The 17,599-nt window shown below is 43.9% G+C and overlaps 1 protein-coding gene and 1 long non-coding RNA gene across 3 annotated transcripts in view; one reads left to right on the top strand and one right to left on the bottom strand.

Moving 5' to 3' along the window:
- Positions 1-2,608: 2,608 nt before the first annotated feature.
- On the top strand, positions 2,609-6,803 carry MARCKS (myristoylated alanine rich protein kinase C substrate). The gene is made up of 2 exons (XM_048844758.2): positions 2,609-3,091; positions 4,898-6,803. The coding sequence occupies exons 1-2, from the start codon at positions 2,993-2,995 to the stop codon at positions 5,645-5,647; spliced, it is 849 nt and encodes a 282-aa protein (XP_048700715.2). The 5' UTR covers positions 2,609-2,992; the 3' UTR covers positions 5,648-6,803.
- Positions 6,804-8,040: 1,237 nt separating this feature from the next.
- The window catches only part of LOC142071548 (uncharacterized), a 65,469-nt gene continuing 55,910 nt past the window's right edge, over positions 8,041-17,599 (bottom strand). For both annotated transcript variants that reach the window (XR_012667645.1, XR_012667646.1), the window contains exons 2-3: positions 15,061-15,190; positions 8,041-10,777 (exon numbers count right to left, since the gene is read on the bottom strand). This is a non-coding gene — a long non-coding RNA (uncharacterized LOC142071548). The remainder of the gene's footprint in view (positions 10,778-15,060; positions 15,191-17,599) is intronic.

Here is a 17,599-nt window from a genome sequence, read left to right on the forward strand (position 1 = left end):
TCCCTCTTCCCACTTCCCTGCCATACCTCCCCCCACCCCATTCCTTCCTCCCTCCCCTCCCCTGGTATTCACGTCTTTTCCTCTCATTCATTTGTTTTCCGCGTTGGAAATACCTCGTGTCTGTCCCCTGCGTTCCCCCCTCCCCTCAGACTAGTCCAGCTGCCCTTTCACATGCTTCCTCTGGAAGCCCTGGCACGGAATCAGCCCCCCTCCCCCGCTCGCTTTTCGCTGCCCCGGCTCCAAGTCAGCCACACTACTAGGATCGCAATTCGGGTTCGGTGCAAAGGCATGGAAACTCCTTCCCGATCTCAGCTGTGGAATCCCGCCCCTGCAGCCGCCACTCCCATCTCCCCCGCCTCCCCGGCAGCAGCTACAGCCACAGCGCCAACTACATCTCCGCCCCCCGTCCCCCGCCCCCTCCAGGGTACGGTCCATCTGCTCTGCTCTGTCTCTCGCTCCCTCCCTCCCCCCACCCGCTTTCTCACTCCTCCTCCGCCCCCCCCCCCCCCCCCAAACGCTCCGAATCTTCGCCGGCCGTCGCTACGGAAACCAGCCGATACCCAGTAAATGGGCACCGTGCAAAAGCAATGCAGCCGGGTAACAAAGAAGCCCTCCCTCCATGGGGTTCTGCAGAAACATCTCAAAACCTTTTGCTCTCTGTGCATATATTGGAGGAGACGCGTCTCGCCACATAGCTAGGATCCACAGCAATTTAACACAGCAACCACAAAAAGTGCAGATGGAGGGTATTTTTTCCAGTTCTGGTGAAGAAAATCAACAGCCTCCTCCAAAGTGCATTTCACAAACGCCTGGATGTTACTGGATTTGTCTAGATTACGTTTCTGTTTGGGACTTTCCCATTTACACAAAGGGGTTGGCTTCCTTCAACCATCAGTGCCGATAGCCTGGCCAGCGTCTTTTCCCTTAAGGGCGATAAGATATGTTTGCTGGCACGATGCACTTCTACAAAAAACTATTTACATCAGCTCTGGGGAAATATAACTTGGTGATTGAATAAGGCATCAAACCGAAGCAGTGTGTATAAAACCAAATCGTTACAGACGCTTTTCAGCTTGGTTTCGAAAAGAAAGATAATGATTAAACCAAAGAAATCGAGGCTGGTACTAAGCGTTTTCCAGGATGCGATCCGTTTTCCTTGAAATGCAGGAGGGAAGTTGTATTTGAAATGCAGCACAAGGGAGAATAAGAGCTTGATCTAAAAAACAAATGCCCCTTCGTGTGTTTTGCCCCCAAGAAACGAAATATTCCCTTGACTGATTCTCCTCTTGCTACAGATAAAGGATTGTTCATATTAGGGTTATTGAAATGCAGCGAACATACAAAGATCATCCGATTCTGCAGCACAATGCGATCTTTGGGGTCAGAGAGGTGGGCGGTTTGGACGGGTGTCTTGAAATCCTGAACCCTTGATTATTTTAATGGCTGTAACATTCTTGTTTATAAACAAATCGGGCATTTTGAGATTTAATCTTTTTTTGAAAAGGTAATTCCGTCAGTTTTCCTCATTACTGCTCTTTAAACAGAGGTTTAGGTCGCCTTTCCCAGCAGTATAATTTATCCATTTCAACTGGAAAAAAACAAAACACCATGTAGACCTAGGCTGCCAGACATGCCAAAGGCCACTCCCACCTCCCAAAAGAGATTCAGATCCCTGGTATTTCACACAAGTCACTGCTGTTACTCAGGTACTTAGCGGCAGTATTATTTCGAGCGAATTAGTCTCAAATTACATCTTATTTGAGAGTCTGAATGTAAATATATATTTAGGGTTCACATTTGGGAAAAGCACAAATAGATCTCTGATAACGTCGCTTCATCCATTAATTTAATGCATCAAAAATCTAAGTGGTCGCCGCCTCAGAAAACAGGTTTTAAAAATACAAATCAAGGATAATCAGACAGCAGAATGTAATCAGACCCGTAGGCTAATTTCAGAATATTTTATTTCAAACCGATATTGCTAGGGGGAGGGGTTTGATTCTGCTTTTTCGGCGGCGGCCGCGGCTGCTTTTAGCATTTTCAACATCTGGCCTACAGACCTACTAATTTCAACTCGTGATCTCCTTTGGCAAAGCTCGAACTAGATCTACGTGATTTAAATACCTTCCAAATTGGGGCGATAGAACAATTGCAATTAAATCAAAAACTCAAACCTCGAACCTTGATCTTCTACAGCAGAGGGTGAAGGGGGGCGAGTGGAGTAGGGGTAAGAGGATGAAATCACAAACACACAAGTCAAACCATTGTCTCTAATTTAACACAGAAGCAAATGGGGGAAAGAGAAACACACAATCGGAGCCACTGCAAGTCAAAGGAAATCCCCTTGCAGGGTTAATTCACCTCCGAAAAGAAAGGGCAATAAACCCATGCATCATCATTTTTAAGTGAAGAAAAAAAGAGTGCATGCATTTTTTCATTACTTTATTTATTTTTGGGGTATTAATTATCAGTCAAAGGCTGATTTCAAATTATTGCAATCGCAGCTCCATTGTTCGCTCCAATTGGAAGCCCCGCCCCCTCCTTTGTCTGGCGGCGCCGTGATTGGTCGGCGACGGGCCGGGGGTTGCCGTCAGCGCTCGGAAAGCCCATTCATCTGTGCACTTGGGCGTTGGACTCCGCATCTTATTAGCAACCAGGGAGATTTCTCCATTTTCCCCTTGTCTACAGTACGGCTACAAATCTGGGATTTTTTTTATTACTTCTTTTTACTAAACTTGGGCTCTTTTTTTTTTTGCTCGACTTTTTTTCCTCCTTTTTCCCCCCTTCCTCCTGTGCTGCTGCTTTTTGATCTCTTCAACTTAAATTTTTAAAAGGAGTGCATATAAATCGGTTCTGTTCTCTCTTCTCTTTTTCCCCCCCTCTGGTGTGTGTGTGTGTGTGTGTTGCTGCTCGCCCAGTATTTATACCAATCCAACGCTCTTTGTTTCCCCTCCTTTTGGATCTCTTGAGTTTCTTTGTTGAATAAGACAGCATGGGTGCCCAGTTCTCCAAGACCGCTGCAAAAGGCGAAGCCGCTGCTGAGAAACCTGGGGAAGCAGTGGCTGCATCTCCTTCTAAGGCGAATGGACAGGTAATTCCCCCACCCCTCCAAAAAACCCTACCCTAAAAAAAAAAAAAAAAAAAAGGCAAAACTTGGACTTTTTTTCCCCTTGCATCCTGTTTATTTTTCCTCCCCTTTCGATGTGCCTTGGGCATATTAGATGGAGAATATGGCCAAAGCCTTTATCTTGAAAACTTAATAGAAATGAATGGCTTTTTCACTCTTTTGTGGGGGGAGGGAAGGGTTCTGTAGACCCGATTATTCTTAATGGAGTGGAGCAGATAAAAATCACTGGTGCGTTATTTGAAGGGGGTCCACGCTGCTCGTAAACTGAGGAATGTGATACTTGGTTGGCTTTTCTGTCCGTTCAGTCTCCTCCGTGCATTAGCTTTTTCTTCTGAAGACGTTTGTCTGTGGATAGTCAAAAATGCCCCTGGTGGGAGGTGGATTGGTAGATAGCAGTATGAAATTTGCTCTCTGCAGTGCAAACTGGCAGTGGTGAGGTTAGGGGAGGGAAGTGGCATGCCCGGGGGTACCCTGTTGGAGAGCGCTGTGCCTGTACCTCTGGGAGGTGGCTGGCTGGAGAGGGGAAGGGGCAGCGAAGCACGCTCTTCTCTATGTTGTTGCATGCCTCGCCCCCACTCCTCTACGGACCTAGGCTCAACCTACGATTGAAACCCGGGGGGCTGACTTGCTCTGGGAGGCTTTTCGCGTCACTCTGCCTGTTTCAGCGCAGTCCGGACTGCGGGAGGGGGGTGACTCGTGGCGTTGCACTAACTTGACCCTCATCTCTGCCACCCCCCGCGCAACAGGGGTGGCGGCGCTGGAGTTGAGTGGCGCCTGCATCTAAAACACCGGGCACCCCCACCACGGCTCTGAGCAGCTGCTGCCGGAGCCAGCCGGGCTCCTTCGCCCTCCGCAGAGGCTTTAGACTCGTTAAAAATGCAAATGCAGCGAGAGGCGGGGGCGCCTCTTTTAACCAGCCAGCAGGGGGAGGGAAGCCACGTCTTTATTTTGATTTTATTGCTGGCTGAAGGGTGCGGGGGAGGGGAGGGGCAGGCGTGAAACGGACGCGAGGAGCGAGGCGAGCTTTGTTAGCCTTTCTCCTCGGCTGCGCTGCTGCTGGACGCGGCGTGCGTGAGCCCCACAGCCCGCCAGCTGCTCCCCTCCTCTCCCCTGCCCCCTCCAGCCGGGGTCGGCGAGGTGGAGGCACAGTGCCCTCTGCTGGCGGAGAGCCGCGCGAGCCCGGCCCGCCGGAGCTGCAATGATGGCAGGGCGGGCGGGCGCGCGGGCGGGCGGGGCTGCGCGCCGCCCTGCAGTGCCTTGCGGATGCGTTGGCTTTCTCAACCATTCGGGCGTCCCCCAGCGGGCACCCTGTGAACGCAGGCGGGGGCGTGGCTTGGCGCTGCGTTTCCAGGGCAGCACCAATGGGCTGCGGTCCCGAAGCCTGGGCTGGGGAGCAGGCGGGGGGGGGGGGGCGGTGAATGTTGAAAATGCTCAGTGCTGCCTTCCTCTCTCTCTCAAGAGGAGCAATGGCGAGTCTGCCCCTTGCCACTTGCTGGCTTACGGCCCCGCAGTTTCTGCAGTTAATCGCTTGATCTGATCAAATCCTCGGACTTGTATGATAGTCCAAACCATGCCTTAGTATTGGCATAAAATGCCAAGATGGCAAGTATTCTTAAAACCGTCTGTACTGTCTGCTCCATCCAGTTCTGCCTAAGTGCAGACTCTGGCTCAGGGAAATGAACTAAGTTCTCCATCAGATGACCCTGTTGAGCTTGGGATATGGCTGAGAAGCAGATCTTTCTCCAATAACACTGAGTTGTTTTCTTCCAGGAAAATGGGCATGTAAAGGTGAATGGTGATGCCTCTCCAGCAGCTGCTGAGGCAGGCAAGGAGGAGGTCCAGGCAAATGGCAGTGCACCTGCTGAAGAGACAGCGAAGGAAGAGCAAGCCTCTTCTGAGCCTGCCTCTGAGAAGGAGGGAACAGAAGCCGAAAGTACTGAGCCAGCCTTGCTTGCTGAGGGAGAGCCCTCCTCAAAGGCAGAGGAGGGAGCTACCCCATCTTCCAGCAATGAGACCCCGAAAAAAAAAAAGAAGCGCTTTTCCTTCAAAAAGTCCTTTAAGCTAAGTGGTTTCTCCTTTAAAAAGAACAAAAAGGAGGCTGGGGAAGGAGCAGAGAACGAAGGTGCAGCTTCCTCTGCAGAGGGAGGGAAAGATGAAGCAGCTACTTCCCCAGAAGCTACAAGCAATGAGGAGGGCAAACCTGCCCAAGAGGAGTCCTGCGCTGCTGCAGCTAGTGGCACAGAGGAAACAAAGGAGGAGACTGGTGACTCTCAGGAAGCAAAATCAGAAGAGACCGCACCAGAGAAGCCTGCAGGAGAAGAGGCCAACCCTGTTGAAGAGCAAAAGCCTGAGGATAAACCAGAAGAGGCACCAGGTGCCTCTGCCCCTGCCCCTAGTGCTACAACTGAGGCCACCTCAACTGAACAAGAGGCACCCAAAGTAGAAGAGGCAGCACTTCCTACACAGGAAACCCCATCTGAGTCTAGTCCAGAAGCCCCACCAGCTGAATTGGCAGAGTAAACATGGCAATTTTGAGATAATCCAAGAACTTTTCTCCCCCTGTTTGTTTGTTGGAGTGGTGCCAGGTACTGGTTTTGGAGAACTTGTCTACAACCAGGGATTGATTTAAAAGATGTCTTTCTCTTTTTTTTCTCTCCCCACAGATCCCATCTCAAATAATTCTGTTACCACCATTCCAACAGGTAGAGGGGAGACTAAACAGCTCCCTCTGCCTTGTTCCTTTTTTTTTTTTTTTTGCATCAGTATTAATGTTTTTGCATACTTTGCATCTTTTATTCAAAATGTAAACTTTCTTTGTCAATCTATGGACATGCCCATATATGAAGGAGATGGGTGGGGTCAATAAGGGATATCAAATGAAGTGATAGGGGCCACAATGAGGAATTAGTGATGCACATAATTGCCAAGAGAATGTGCCACGAGAAACAATGTAAGGGGTTAGTCTTTTTTAAAAGAAAGTTATTACAATGTATTTTGTGAGGCAGATGTTCTATAAGGTTTACAACACTACAAGTCTTGACTAAGAAGGAAAGGAAAAAATCAATACCCAGAAAAAAAAAGATCATAGTCTTAGGAATTCATTTAAACCATAGGAACTTTTCACTTATCTCATGTTAGCTGTACCAGTCAGTGATTAAGTAGAAATACAAGTTGTATAGGCTTTATTGTTTATTGCTGGTTTATGACCTTAATAAAGTGTAATTATGTATTACCAGCAGGGTGTTTTTAACTGTGACTATTGTATAAAAACAAATCTTGATATCCAGAAGCACATGAAGTTTGCAACTCTTTCCACCCTGCCCATTTTTGTAAAACTGCAGTCATCTTGGACCTTTTAAAACAAATTTTAAACTCAATCAAGCTGTGATAAGTGGAATGGTTACTGTTTATACTGTGGTATGTTTTTGATTACAGCAGACAATGCTTTCTTTTCCAGTTGTCTTTGAAAATAAAGGAAAACTCTTCAGATGCAATGGTTTTTGTGTAGCATCTTGTCTATCATGTTTTTGTAAATACTGGAGAAGCTTTGACCAATTTGACTTAGAGATGGAATGTAACTTTGCTTACAAAAATTGCTATTAAACTCCTGCTTAAGGTGTTCTAATTTTCTGTGAGCACACTAAAAGCGAAAAATAAATGTGAATAAAATGTATAACTTGGTTGTGTTTCTTTTATGGATCCTCTGATAGCTGTAAATGGACTAGCAAGTATGGCTTAAATTTGCATAGAGAAGGATCTTGTGTGCCATTAATGCTATCTTTAGAAATGGTTTAGAATTTTGGATTCAGTAATATTCCAAGTCTTTATTATGAAGAAATTTATAAGCAATATCTCCAGATGGCTCACAGCCTCTGCTTTTTTGAACAAAAGACTGGAAGCCAATCTGAGAACATGATGGCATAGTAAGATTGCTGTTGCCCAGGTTCCATCGTGGTTTAAGACCAGTTGTATACAGCACACTCGATTCCTACCTCTTAAAGTTAATGTTTGACTTGGATTATATTGGAGAGGGTGTAAGAATATGGTCTTAGGCCAAATTTTTCTAAACTGGTTGCCTAAAGTTAGGCACTGAAAATAAATGGTCCATTTGTTTTGTTATGCCACTTCTACTTCTAGTTTTAGACCACCAGTTTGAAATATGTAGCGTAAAAACATTTGTTTTCCTGCAGTCTGCTCAGCATTTAAAAGCAATATCTTTCTCAAATATGTTACTCCCAACTACAAATGAGTTACAAAGGGGATTGCTAAATTTGCCTATAAAAATAGTTGCTTGGTGCTTGCCTTTAATTGTTAGGCTGTTTGGCTAATTTCCAACATATTGCTCAGGGCATGTTATGCCTTAATAAAACAGTAGGCTTATGTAAAGTAGTAATGGTGTTCAGAGGGTGGAAATTGATTCAAGAAACTTTCTCCTATAAACTTAGGAGAAAGTTTAGTATTACACTTGCTTCTATCAAAATTTTCAGCAGAAGCTTTCTTTAGAAGTAATTATGATTCATTTTATGAGAAAATGGCACATTAGCACCTTGTTCCCAAAAGAACAGAATTAACTGCAATGGATTCCTGCTGAATGCATACTTATTTTTATTCAGCTGTCTACCATTTTAATTTTGGCTTGTATGTACTCTCTTCACCCTGGTATTTCTCTATAGTTTTAGATATGTATTGAATATTATGCTATAATGGCCACAGGATGAAATAAATGGATGTAAAATGAGATCCTCCACACCAGTGTCATTCTTGGAGTACATCAATTGAAGTGTTCATTTTATAACCACTTTACTCAGGGTTTTTATAATACAGTTGTTTAAAAAAAAAAAAACTGTTCAAGACATCAAATGTCATGGCCCTATAGTCAATGTCATTTTTAAATAAATTCCTTTATATTTAAATCCAAGATTTTTTTTCTTTTTTTTTTTTTCCTTGTCAAGTTATCAGGAAGCACCAAATCACTGAGTTCCCTTCACAGAGTAATAGTCAATACTAGATATGTTTTAAACTGTTTACCAAGAAAGCAGTTTATTACGGTGTGTAACAATTGCAGTGTTTCAGTAAGAAATGCTGATATTACTCTTCAGTAATAGCTACAGTAACTGTTTTCATTGCAGTTCAAATCCATTTGAAATCTTGAAATTAGATACCTTTTGAGACTTGCAAGAGCTGTTGGAAATGGGTAAAACTTACCATGTTCTGAAATGGTTAAACAGTTCTATTGGGCTACATCACAATGCTTTTTCCTTAGGCAAAATTCTTACTAAAATCAGTTTTGCCTGAATAAAGACTTCAAGATTCAGCCCCTTACATTTATTATTGGATTAAAATGAGGGGGCTTTCTTACTCATGGTTAAAACTCATTACCAAAACCCCCTTCAAATTCTAATAAGTCATGTCTAAGCTGCTTTTTAAAGTCTCCATAATAGCAACATTTCTAGTGAGGTGATCCATGTTGGGTATCAAATCCTAATTTATTCACCCTCAATTCATGAATGGGAAAGTGTAATGACTTAATTCATTTGACTTCACATAAAATAAAAGGGGGGGGGGGAAATGTAATTTAAGCTATATCCTCCATTAGAGTAGATCCATCTTCCTATGTAAGCGAATACAGTTGTTTTCTGGAAATCAGTAATGCCCATATAAATATTTCTGCTGTTGCACTTAAGCCCTCACTAAAAAACCCTCCTCCTACAGGTTGTAAACATTCTCTTAAATGTATGCCTTCATTTTGTGAGGGGGAAGATTTGTTTCTGAACGGTTTAAAGGCAAAAACTTCAATGACAGGCTTATTCTAAATGGGCGTTCTGGAAGTAAAATTTAGAAGCATTCTAAGTTCAACAAAGGTTTTGTTTTTGAAGTGAGGTATTTTGTATAGCCCTGCTCTTAACTTGAGAATACAACTGTAGGTTTGACTGCTGCCCTTATATCTCCCACCAATAGTAACTGAATAAAGTGCACAGTAACACACACTGCACATGGAGGGTGAGCAAAATGTCCTCTTTCAAGACCCACAACTCAAATGTTGGTTGAAAGTCAATTTTTAAGAGGTTGAGTACTACGCATTTCCTATACTAGTAATGCAGTGGTTGGAAGCAGCCTAGCTGTAGGTTAGGGTTTGTTTTTTTTTACCACTATTAATTCACTAAGGTAGAATGGAGTATATTTTAGTTTCATGAAGTAGGCAGCAGGTGAAACTAGTATGTTGTTTTTACAATGAACTGTAGCCAGAAGGGTTGACATGTTGGTCACCTTCTACAGTTCAAAGGAGTTCAGCTAATTAGTAATGAGTGTGAACTCTTGCAGCTATTAGTCCTCCAAATGGCAACATGCTTGTTGGAATATGCAGCTCAGTGTACCTTGAAAAAGTAATTTAGGAGGTAGTGCTACAAGCTACTACAGGTGGTCCAACCTTTTTGGTCCCATGGGCCAGATGTTAATGGTGGGGCACCTCTGGACCACATACAGAAATACATGTTCAAAAAAATGGCATCCTCCATGCAGTGTGACCTCATGTGCTGTGGAGGATACTATTTTGTAGAGCAGATCTACTACGGGGGAGGGTGGATGTGTTTGGGGGCTGCATGGAACTGGCCTGTAAGCCATCATTGGACCACCCATAGGTCTTTGCTGCCGTTAGTGTCATATCTGCGTTACCTAGCCTTTGGAGAAGTTAAGGTGGCATTGCACTATGAATATCCAGTGGCTGTTCATATTTGAAGACCTGAAAAAGGCAGCTCTAGCACTGTGTTGTTTCATGAAGAGTTTATCCAGACAACTGTTTCTTCATGGTCAAGTAGCAAAGCAGTTAGCCACAGATATCTGTATGGTACTGCTGCAGGATAAAAAGGCACGTAAAGTTTGGACAGAAGAGTACCTGAAGCCTGTTAAAGCACAGAACTGGGGAGTCAGGAGATTTGGGTTTTTCCATCTCCTGGGTCTGCATATCCTTGTGGCGTGAAAATGAGCAAGAGGCTTTACCTCAAAGTGCCTGTGATAACATGTGGATAATGATAACAAACAAGGTTGTTTAAATCTTTTCAGAATGCTTTGAAATCCTCTCACAGAAGGCCCTATAAGTATTATTTATACATTTTTTACTCCATCTTCATGTTAAGGGATAACATGACTGGCCAGAACAGGACTTTACTACATGGTAGTTTAATAGCAAAGACACAAACATGATCCATAGAAGATCAGCTCCCTGAACTTAAATAGAACTTAAAGAGGTCAAATCATTACTCAGGCAAAATGGATATAGGGGATCATGACAATTTTGCCTCAGAAATGCAGATTCCCTGTAATTTTCCTAGAGGGAAGCTTAACAGTTTTAGCAAGAGAGGGGTTGCAACCTGCAGAGGTGAGGTATTAAAGTTACCAGGGTTAACTATTATATCATTAGTGTCTAGGTAAGTATCCCAGACCTCACTTAAGTTATCACCTATCTCTGTGTATGAGTGGAGCTAACATGGAAACAGAAAATTCTTTTTCTTCTTTGGACCTCCTGAGTGACACAGGCACCATTTCTTTTCTTGCACAGTGGTTGAGGGGGGTGAAGGCATCCCACATCGATTTTTATTTTCTTCCTCCGTCTCTTACACTCATTCATGTGGCTCTGTATGTCCTAGCCTCCACCTGAGGAGAGCAAGAAAAGTGACATTTTGGAGCCCATCAGTACAGCTTCTTCAAGCCTTTTTCACACTACAGCAGACACCTTGACAGCAATACACGTTTAATAGCTGTTGCTAGAGTGGATGTAGAGACCAGTGTGAACCCAGATTTGGTTTTGGTAACTACAGTACGAGCCAAATGATGCCATAGACAAAAAAGTTCATAGCTTAGTTTTTATAACATAGATCTTCGAGGGGGTGTGGGGGGAAAGAAATATGTTAATACATTGGTCAGGAAAGTCATGCTAGTTCAGAGGTTGCAATAACTGCAAACAGTGACTGTTGCTAGTATAAACCAATTTAGTTAGCTCAGTGCAAATTGTGCATAGACCAGCCTAAGCATTTACATTTGATAACTGAAAAGATACTCTGAAAAGGTGATTTATAGTGCCAAGGAAACGAAGTCCATTTAAAAAGAAAAGGAGGACTTGTGGCACCCTAGAAACTAACCAATTTATTTGAGCATAAGCTTTCGTGAGCTACAGCTCACTTCATCGGATGCATACTGTGGAAAATACAGAAGATGTTTTTATACACACAGACCATGAAAAAATGGGTGTTTATCACTACAAAAGCTTTTCTCTCCCCCCACCCCACTCTCCTGCTGGTAATAGCTTATCTAAAGTGATCACTCTCCTTACAATGTGTATGATAATCAAGGTGGGCCATTTCCAGCACAAATCCAGGGTTTAACAAGAACGTCTGAGGAACAGTGGGGGGGGGGGGGGAGGAATAAACAAGGGGAAATAGGTTACTTTTTATAATGAATCAACCATTCCCAGTCTCTATTCAAGCCTAAGTTAATTGTATCCAATTTGCAAATTAATTCCAATTCAGCAGTCTCTCGTTGGAGTCTGTTTTCGAAGTTTTTTGTTGAAGGATAGTCACTTTGAGATCAGAAATCGAGTGACCAGAGAGATTGAAGTGTTCTCTGACTGGTTTATGAATGTTATAATTCTTGACATCTGATTTGTGTCCATTTATTCTTTTACGTAGAGACTGTCCAGTTTGACCAATGTACATGGCAGAGGGGCATTGCTGGCACATGATGGCATATATGACATTGGTAGATGTGCAGTGAACGAGCCTCTGATAGTGTGGCTGATGTTATTAGGCCCTGTGATGGTGTCCCCTGAATAGATATGTGGGCACAGTTGGCAACGGGCTTTGTTGCAAGGATAGGTTAGATAAGCTATTACCAGCAGGAGAGTGGGGTGGGGGGAGAGAAAACCTTTTGTAGTGATAAACACCCATTTTTTCATGGTCTGTGTGTATAAAAACATCTTCTGTATTTTCAACAGTATACATCCGATGAATCATAGAATATCAGGGTTGGAAGGGACCTCAGGAGGTCATCTAGTCCAACCCCCTGCTCAAAAGCAGGACCCATCCCCAATTAAATCATCCCAGCCAAAGCTTTGTCAAGCCTGACCTTAAAAACTTCTAAGGAAGGAGATTCCACCACCTCCCTAGGCAATGCATTCCAGTGTTTCACCACCCTCCTAGTGAAAAAGTTTTTCCTAATATCCAACCTAAACCTCCCCCACTGCAACTTGAGACCATTACTCCTTGTCCTGTCCTCTTCCACCACTGAGAATAGTCTAGAACCATCCTCTCTGGAACTACTTCTCAGGTAGTTGAAAGCAGCTATCAAATCCCCCCTCATTCTTCTCTTCTGCAGACTAAACAATCCCAGTTCCCTCAGCCTCTCCTCATAAGTCATGTGTTTCAGACCCCTAATCATTTTTGTTGCTCTTTGCTGGACTCTCTCCAATTTATCCATATCCTTCTTGTAGTGTGGGGCCCAAAACTGGACACAGTACTCCAGATGAGGCCTCACCAATGTCGAATAGAGGTGGACGATCACGTCCCTCGATCTGCTCGCTATGCCCCTACTTATACATCCCAAAATGCCATTGGCCTTCTTGGCAACAAGGGCACACTGCTGACTCATATCCAGCTTCTCGTCCACTGTCACCCCTAGGTCCTTTTCCACAGAACTGCTGCCTAGTCTAGTCCATTCGGTCCCTAGTCTGTAGCTGTGCATTGGGTTCTTCCGTCCTAAGTGCAGGACCCTGCACTTATCCTTATTGAACCTCACCAGATTTCTTTTGGCCCAATCCTCCAATTTGTCTAGGTCCCTCTGTATCATATCCCTGCCCTCCAGCGTATCTACCACTCCTCCCAGTTTAGTATCATCCACAAATTTGCTGAGAGTGCAATCCACACCATCCTCCAGATCACTTATGAAGATATTGAACAAAACCGGTCCCAGGACCGACCCCTGGGGCACTCCACTTGACACCGGCTGCCAACTAGACATGGAGCCATTGATCACTACCCGTTGAGCCCGACAATCTAGCCAACTTTCTACCCACCTTATAGTGCATTCATCCAGCCCGTACTTCTTTAACTTGCTGACAAGAATACTGTGGGAGACCGTGTCAAAAGCTTTGCTAAAGTCAAGATACAATACATCCACTGCTTTCCCTTCATCCACAGAACCAGTAATCTCATCATAGAAGGCGATTAGATTAGTCAGGCATGACCTTCCCTTGGTGAATCCATGCTGACTGTTCCTGATCACTTTCCTCTCATGCAAGTGCTTCAGGATTGATTCTTTGAGGACCTGCTCCATGATTTTTCCGGGGACTGAAGTGAGGCTGACTGGCCTGTAGTTCCCAGGATCCTCTTTCTTCCCTTTTTTAAAGATTGGCACTACATTAGCCTTTTTCCAGTCATCCAGGACTTCCCCCGTTCGCCACGAGTTTTCAAAGATAATGGCCAATGGCTCTGCAATCACAGCTGCCAGTTCCTTTAGCACTCTCGGATGCAACTCGTCCGGCCCCATGGACTTGTGCACATCCAGCTTTTCTAAATAGTCCCTAACCACCTCTTTCTCCACAGAGTGCTGGCCATCTATTCCCCATGTTGTGATGCCCAGTGCAGCAGTCTGGGAGCTGACCTTGTTTGTGAAGACAGAGGCAAAAAAAGCATTGAGTACATTAGCTTTTTCCACATCCTCTGTCACTAGGTTGCCTCCCTCATTTATTAAGGGGCCCACACTTTCCTTGGCTTTCTTCTTGTTGCCAACATACCTGAAGAAACCCTTCTTGTTACTCTTAACATCTCTCACTAGCTGCAGCTCCAGGTGTGATTTGGCCCTCCTAATTTCATTCCTACATGCCCGAGCAATATTTTTTATACTCCTCCCTGGTCATATGTCCAACCTTCCACTTCTTGTAAGCTTCTTTTTTATGCTTAAGATCCACTAGGATTTCACCGTTAAGCCAAGCTGGTCGCCTGCCATATTTACTATTCTTTTGACACATCGGGATGGTTTGTCCCTGTAACCTCAACAGGGATTCCTTGAAATACAGCCAGCTCTCCTGGACTCCTTTCCCCTTCATGTTAGTCCCCCAGGGGATCCTACCCATCCGTTCCCTGAGGGAGTCGAAGTCTGCTTTCCTGAAGTCCAGGGTCCGTATCCTGCTGTTTACCTTTCTTCCCTGTGTCAGGATCCTGAACTCAACCAACTCATGGTCACTGCCTCCCGGATTCCCATCCACTTTTGCTTCCCCCACTAATTCTTCCCGGTTTGTGAGCAGCAGGTCAAGAAAAGCTCTCCCCCTAGTTGGCTCCTAGCCACTAGCACTTGCACCAGGAAATTGTCCCCTATGCTTTCCAAAACCTTCCTGGATTGTCTATGCACCGCTGTATTGCTCTCCCAGCAGATATCAGGAAAATTAAAGTCACCCATGAGAACCAGGGCATGCGATCTAGTAGCTTCCGCGAGCTGCCGAAAGAAAGCCTCATCCACCTCATCCCCCTGGTCCGGTGGTCTATAGCAGACTCCCACCACTACATCACTCTTGTTGCTCACACTTCTAAACTTAATCCAGAGACACTCAGGTTTTTCTGCAGTTTCGTACCAGAGCTCTGAGCAGTCATACTGCTCCCTTACATACAGTGCTACTCCCCCACCTTTTCTGCCCTGCCTGTCCTTCCTGAACAGTTTATAACCATCCATGACAGTACTCCAGTCATGTGAGTTATCCCACCAAGTCTCTGTTATTCCAATCACGTCATAGTTCCTTGACATCACCAGGACCTCCAGTTCTCCCTGCTTGTTTATAAGCACTTGAGATAACCTGCTGATCGCCCCTCATTCTTAGTATGAGGCAGGAGCCCTTCCCTCACAGACATTCCTGCCTGTGCTTCTTCCCGGTATCCCGCTTTCCCACTTACCTCAGGGCTTTGGTCTCCTTCCCCCGGTGAACCTAGTTTAAAGCCCTCCTCACTAGGTTAGCCAGCCTGCTCGCAAAGATGCTCTTCCCTCTCTTCGTAAGGTGGAGCCCGTCTCTGCCCAGCACTCCTCCTTCATGGAACACCATCCCATGGTCAAAGAATCCAAAAAAAAAAAAAAAAAAAATAAGCTTACGAAAGCTTATGCTCAAATAAATTGGTTAGTCTCTAAGGTGCCACAAGTACTCCTTTTCTTTTTGCGAATACAGACTAACACGGCTGTTACTCTGAAAAAAGTCCATTTAGTGACTGACAGTTAATAGTAGGTTTCAGAGTAACAGCCGTGTTAGTCTGTATTCGCAAAAAGAAAAGGAGTACTTGTGGCACCTTAGAGACTAACCAATTTATTTGAGCATGAGCTTTCGTGAGCTACAGCTCACTTCATCGGATGCATACCGTGGAAACTGCAGCAGACTTTATATATACACAGAGAATATGAAACAATACCTCCTCCCACCCCACTGTCCTGCTGGTAATAGCTTATCTAAAGTGATCATCAGGTGGGCCATTTCCAGCACAAATCCAGGTTTTCTCACCCTCCACCCCCCCACACAAATTCACTCTCCTGCTGGTGCTAGCCCATCCAAAGTGACAACTCTTTACATAATCAAGTCGGGCTATTTCTTGCACAAATCCAGGTTTTCTCACATCCCCCCCACCCCCATACACACACAAACTCACTCTCCTGCTGGTAATAGCTCATCCAAACTGACCACTCTCCAAGTTTAAATCCAAGTTAAACCAGAACATCTGGGGGGGGGGGTAGGAAAAAACAAGAGAAAACAGGCTACCTTGCATAATGACTTAGCCACTCCCAGTCTCTATTTAAGCCTAAATTAATAGTATCCAATTTGTAAATGAATTCCAATTCAGCAGTTTCTCGCTGGAGTCTGGATTTGAAGTTTTTTTGTTTTAAGATAGCGACCTTCATGTCTGTGATTGCGTGACCAGAGAGATTGAAGTGTTCTCCGACTGGTTTATGAATGTGATAATTCTTGACATCTGATTTGTGTCCATTTATTCTTTTACGTAGAGACTGTCCAGTTTGACCAATGTACATGGCAGAGGGGCATTGCTGGCACATGATGGCATATATCACATTGGTGGATGTGCAGGTGAACGAGCCTCTGATAGTGTGGCTGATGTTATTATGTTATTAATAGTAGCATTCCCTTTGGAAGAGAGAGCACTTTGATACACAAAGGTAAAAGGGCAACATACACGAAGTATTTGAAGAAAACTAGATTTCTCTCTGGTTAAGCAGCTAGAACCGGAGTAGAAAAGAGAAACCATAGTTTGTTAGGCATGAAGCCACCACCTTTTCTCTAGGAAAACTACAATTTTAATACAAGACACAGAGCCTCCCCTACAATGCTAATTTGAAGCCTATTAGAAAACCATTGGGGAAGCAAAATCCAAAATTGGCTAAGATTAAGAAAAAAATTTGGACCAGACAGTTGCTTTACCAGTTTATGCAATTCAGGAGCCTGCTACAGCAGCTTTGGTAAATACTGTCCCTTTGAGTAAATTGGTCACCAAATAAAGTCCACCTCGATATGTCTCCATAATCTTACATAGTGGTATAACAATGGGATTGAAATTAGAAAAGATAAATGAACAAGAGTGTTTTTTCCCCTCTAGTGAATAGAGGAAGTGGGTCCCATTCTTATGTCTTTTCAACACTCTATACACAAGTTCAGTTCCTAATCAAAGTCCAGGTGGAAAACTTGCAAAAATAGAGAAAAGAACACTTCCTAAACCCTTTAAAACTATTTCTATGGATACTGCTGCAGATTACTAGAATTTTATTTTAACATCTCATCAGTTTGAGATTCTGCCTGTTTAACACCCCAGATTACTGAATGCTGGTTAGAGATAAGGGATATGGAATGTCAAATAAATGCATAATAATTTACAGGTAGGATTTTCCAAAGCACTTATTGTGGCCTAATTCTTCTCTCAATAACTTCAATGGAAGTAGAATTAGTCCAATGCTGAGTGTTTTTAAAAATCCCGCCCTAAATAGTTCTAGAGCGAAAATAAAAATTAAATTTGTGTTAATAGATATATACCAGCACATTTTGGCATTCATGTAATATGTGAGAAAATGATTCTATGTGAGTAAATTGACAAACCCGTGACACACACAACCAAACCAGTGACATTAAACGGGCAATTTCAATGCTGCTGTTACAAGGCCACTTGTAAGGGAAAATGAGATGTCTGAAAATTTACACTCATTCCTACAACGGGACCAGGGGTGAAGGTTAGAACTGGTGTCTGGGATCGCAAGACGCTGCCAGATACCTCCTATATTTTCCCCTGTGTTAAGTGAATTTAGTGCTTGACAACCCTGTAGACTAAAATCCTCTGTCTACAGTATCTTAAAAAAACAACAACCCTATATAAATTGCCTATCGGCGCAGTTAGATATACTTTACATAGAATAAGTTAAATTTTAATAAATCACTGATATTTAATT

This window comes from Caretta caretta, chromosome 3 (genome assembly GCF_965140235.1).
Source record: "Caretta caretta isolate rCarCar2 chromosome 3, rCarCar1.hap1, whole genome shotgun sequence".
Classification (NCBI taxonomy): Eukaryota; Metazoa; Chordata; order Testudines; family Cheloniidae; genus Caretta; species Caretta caretta.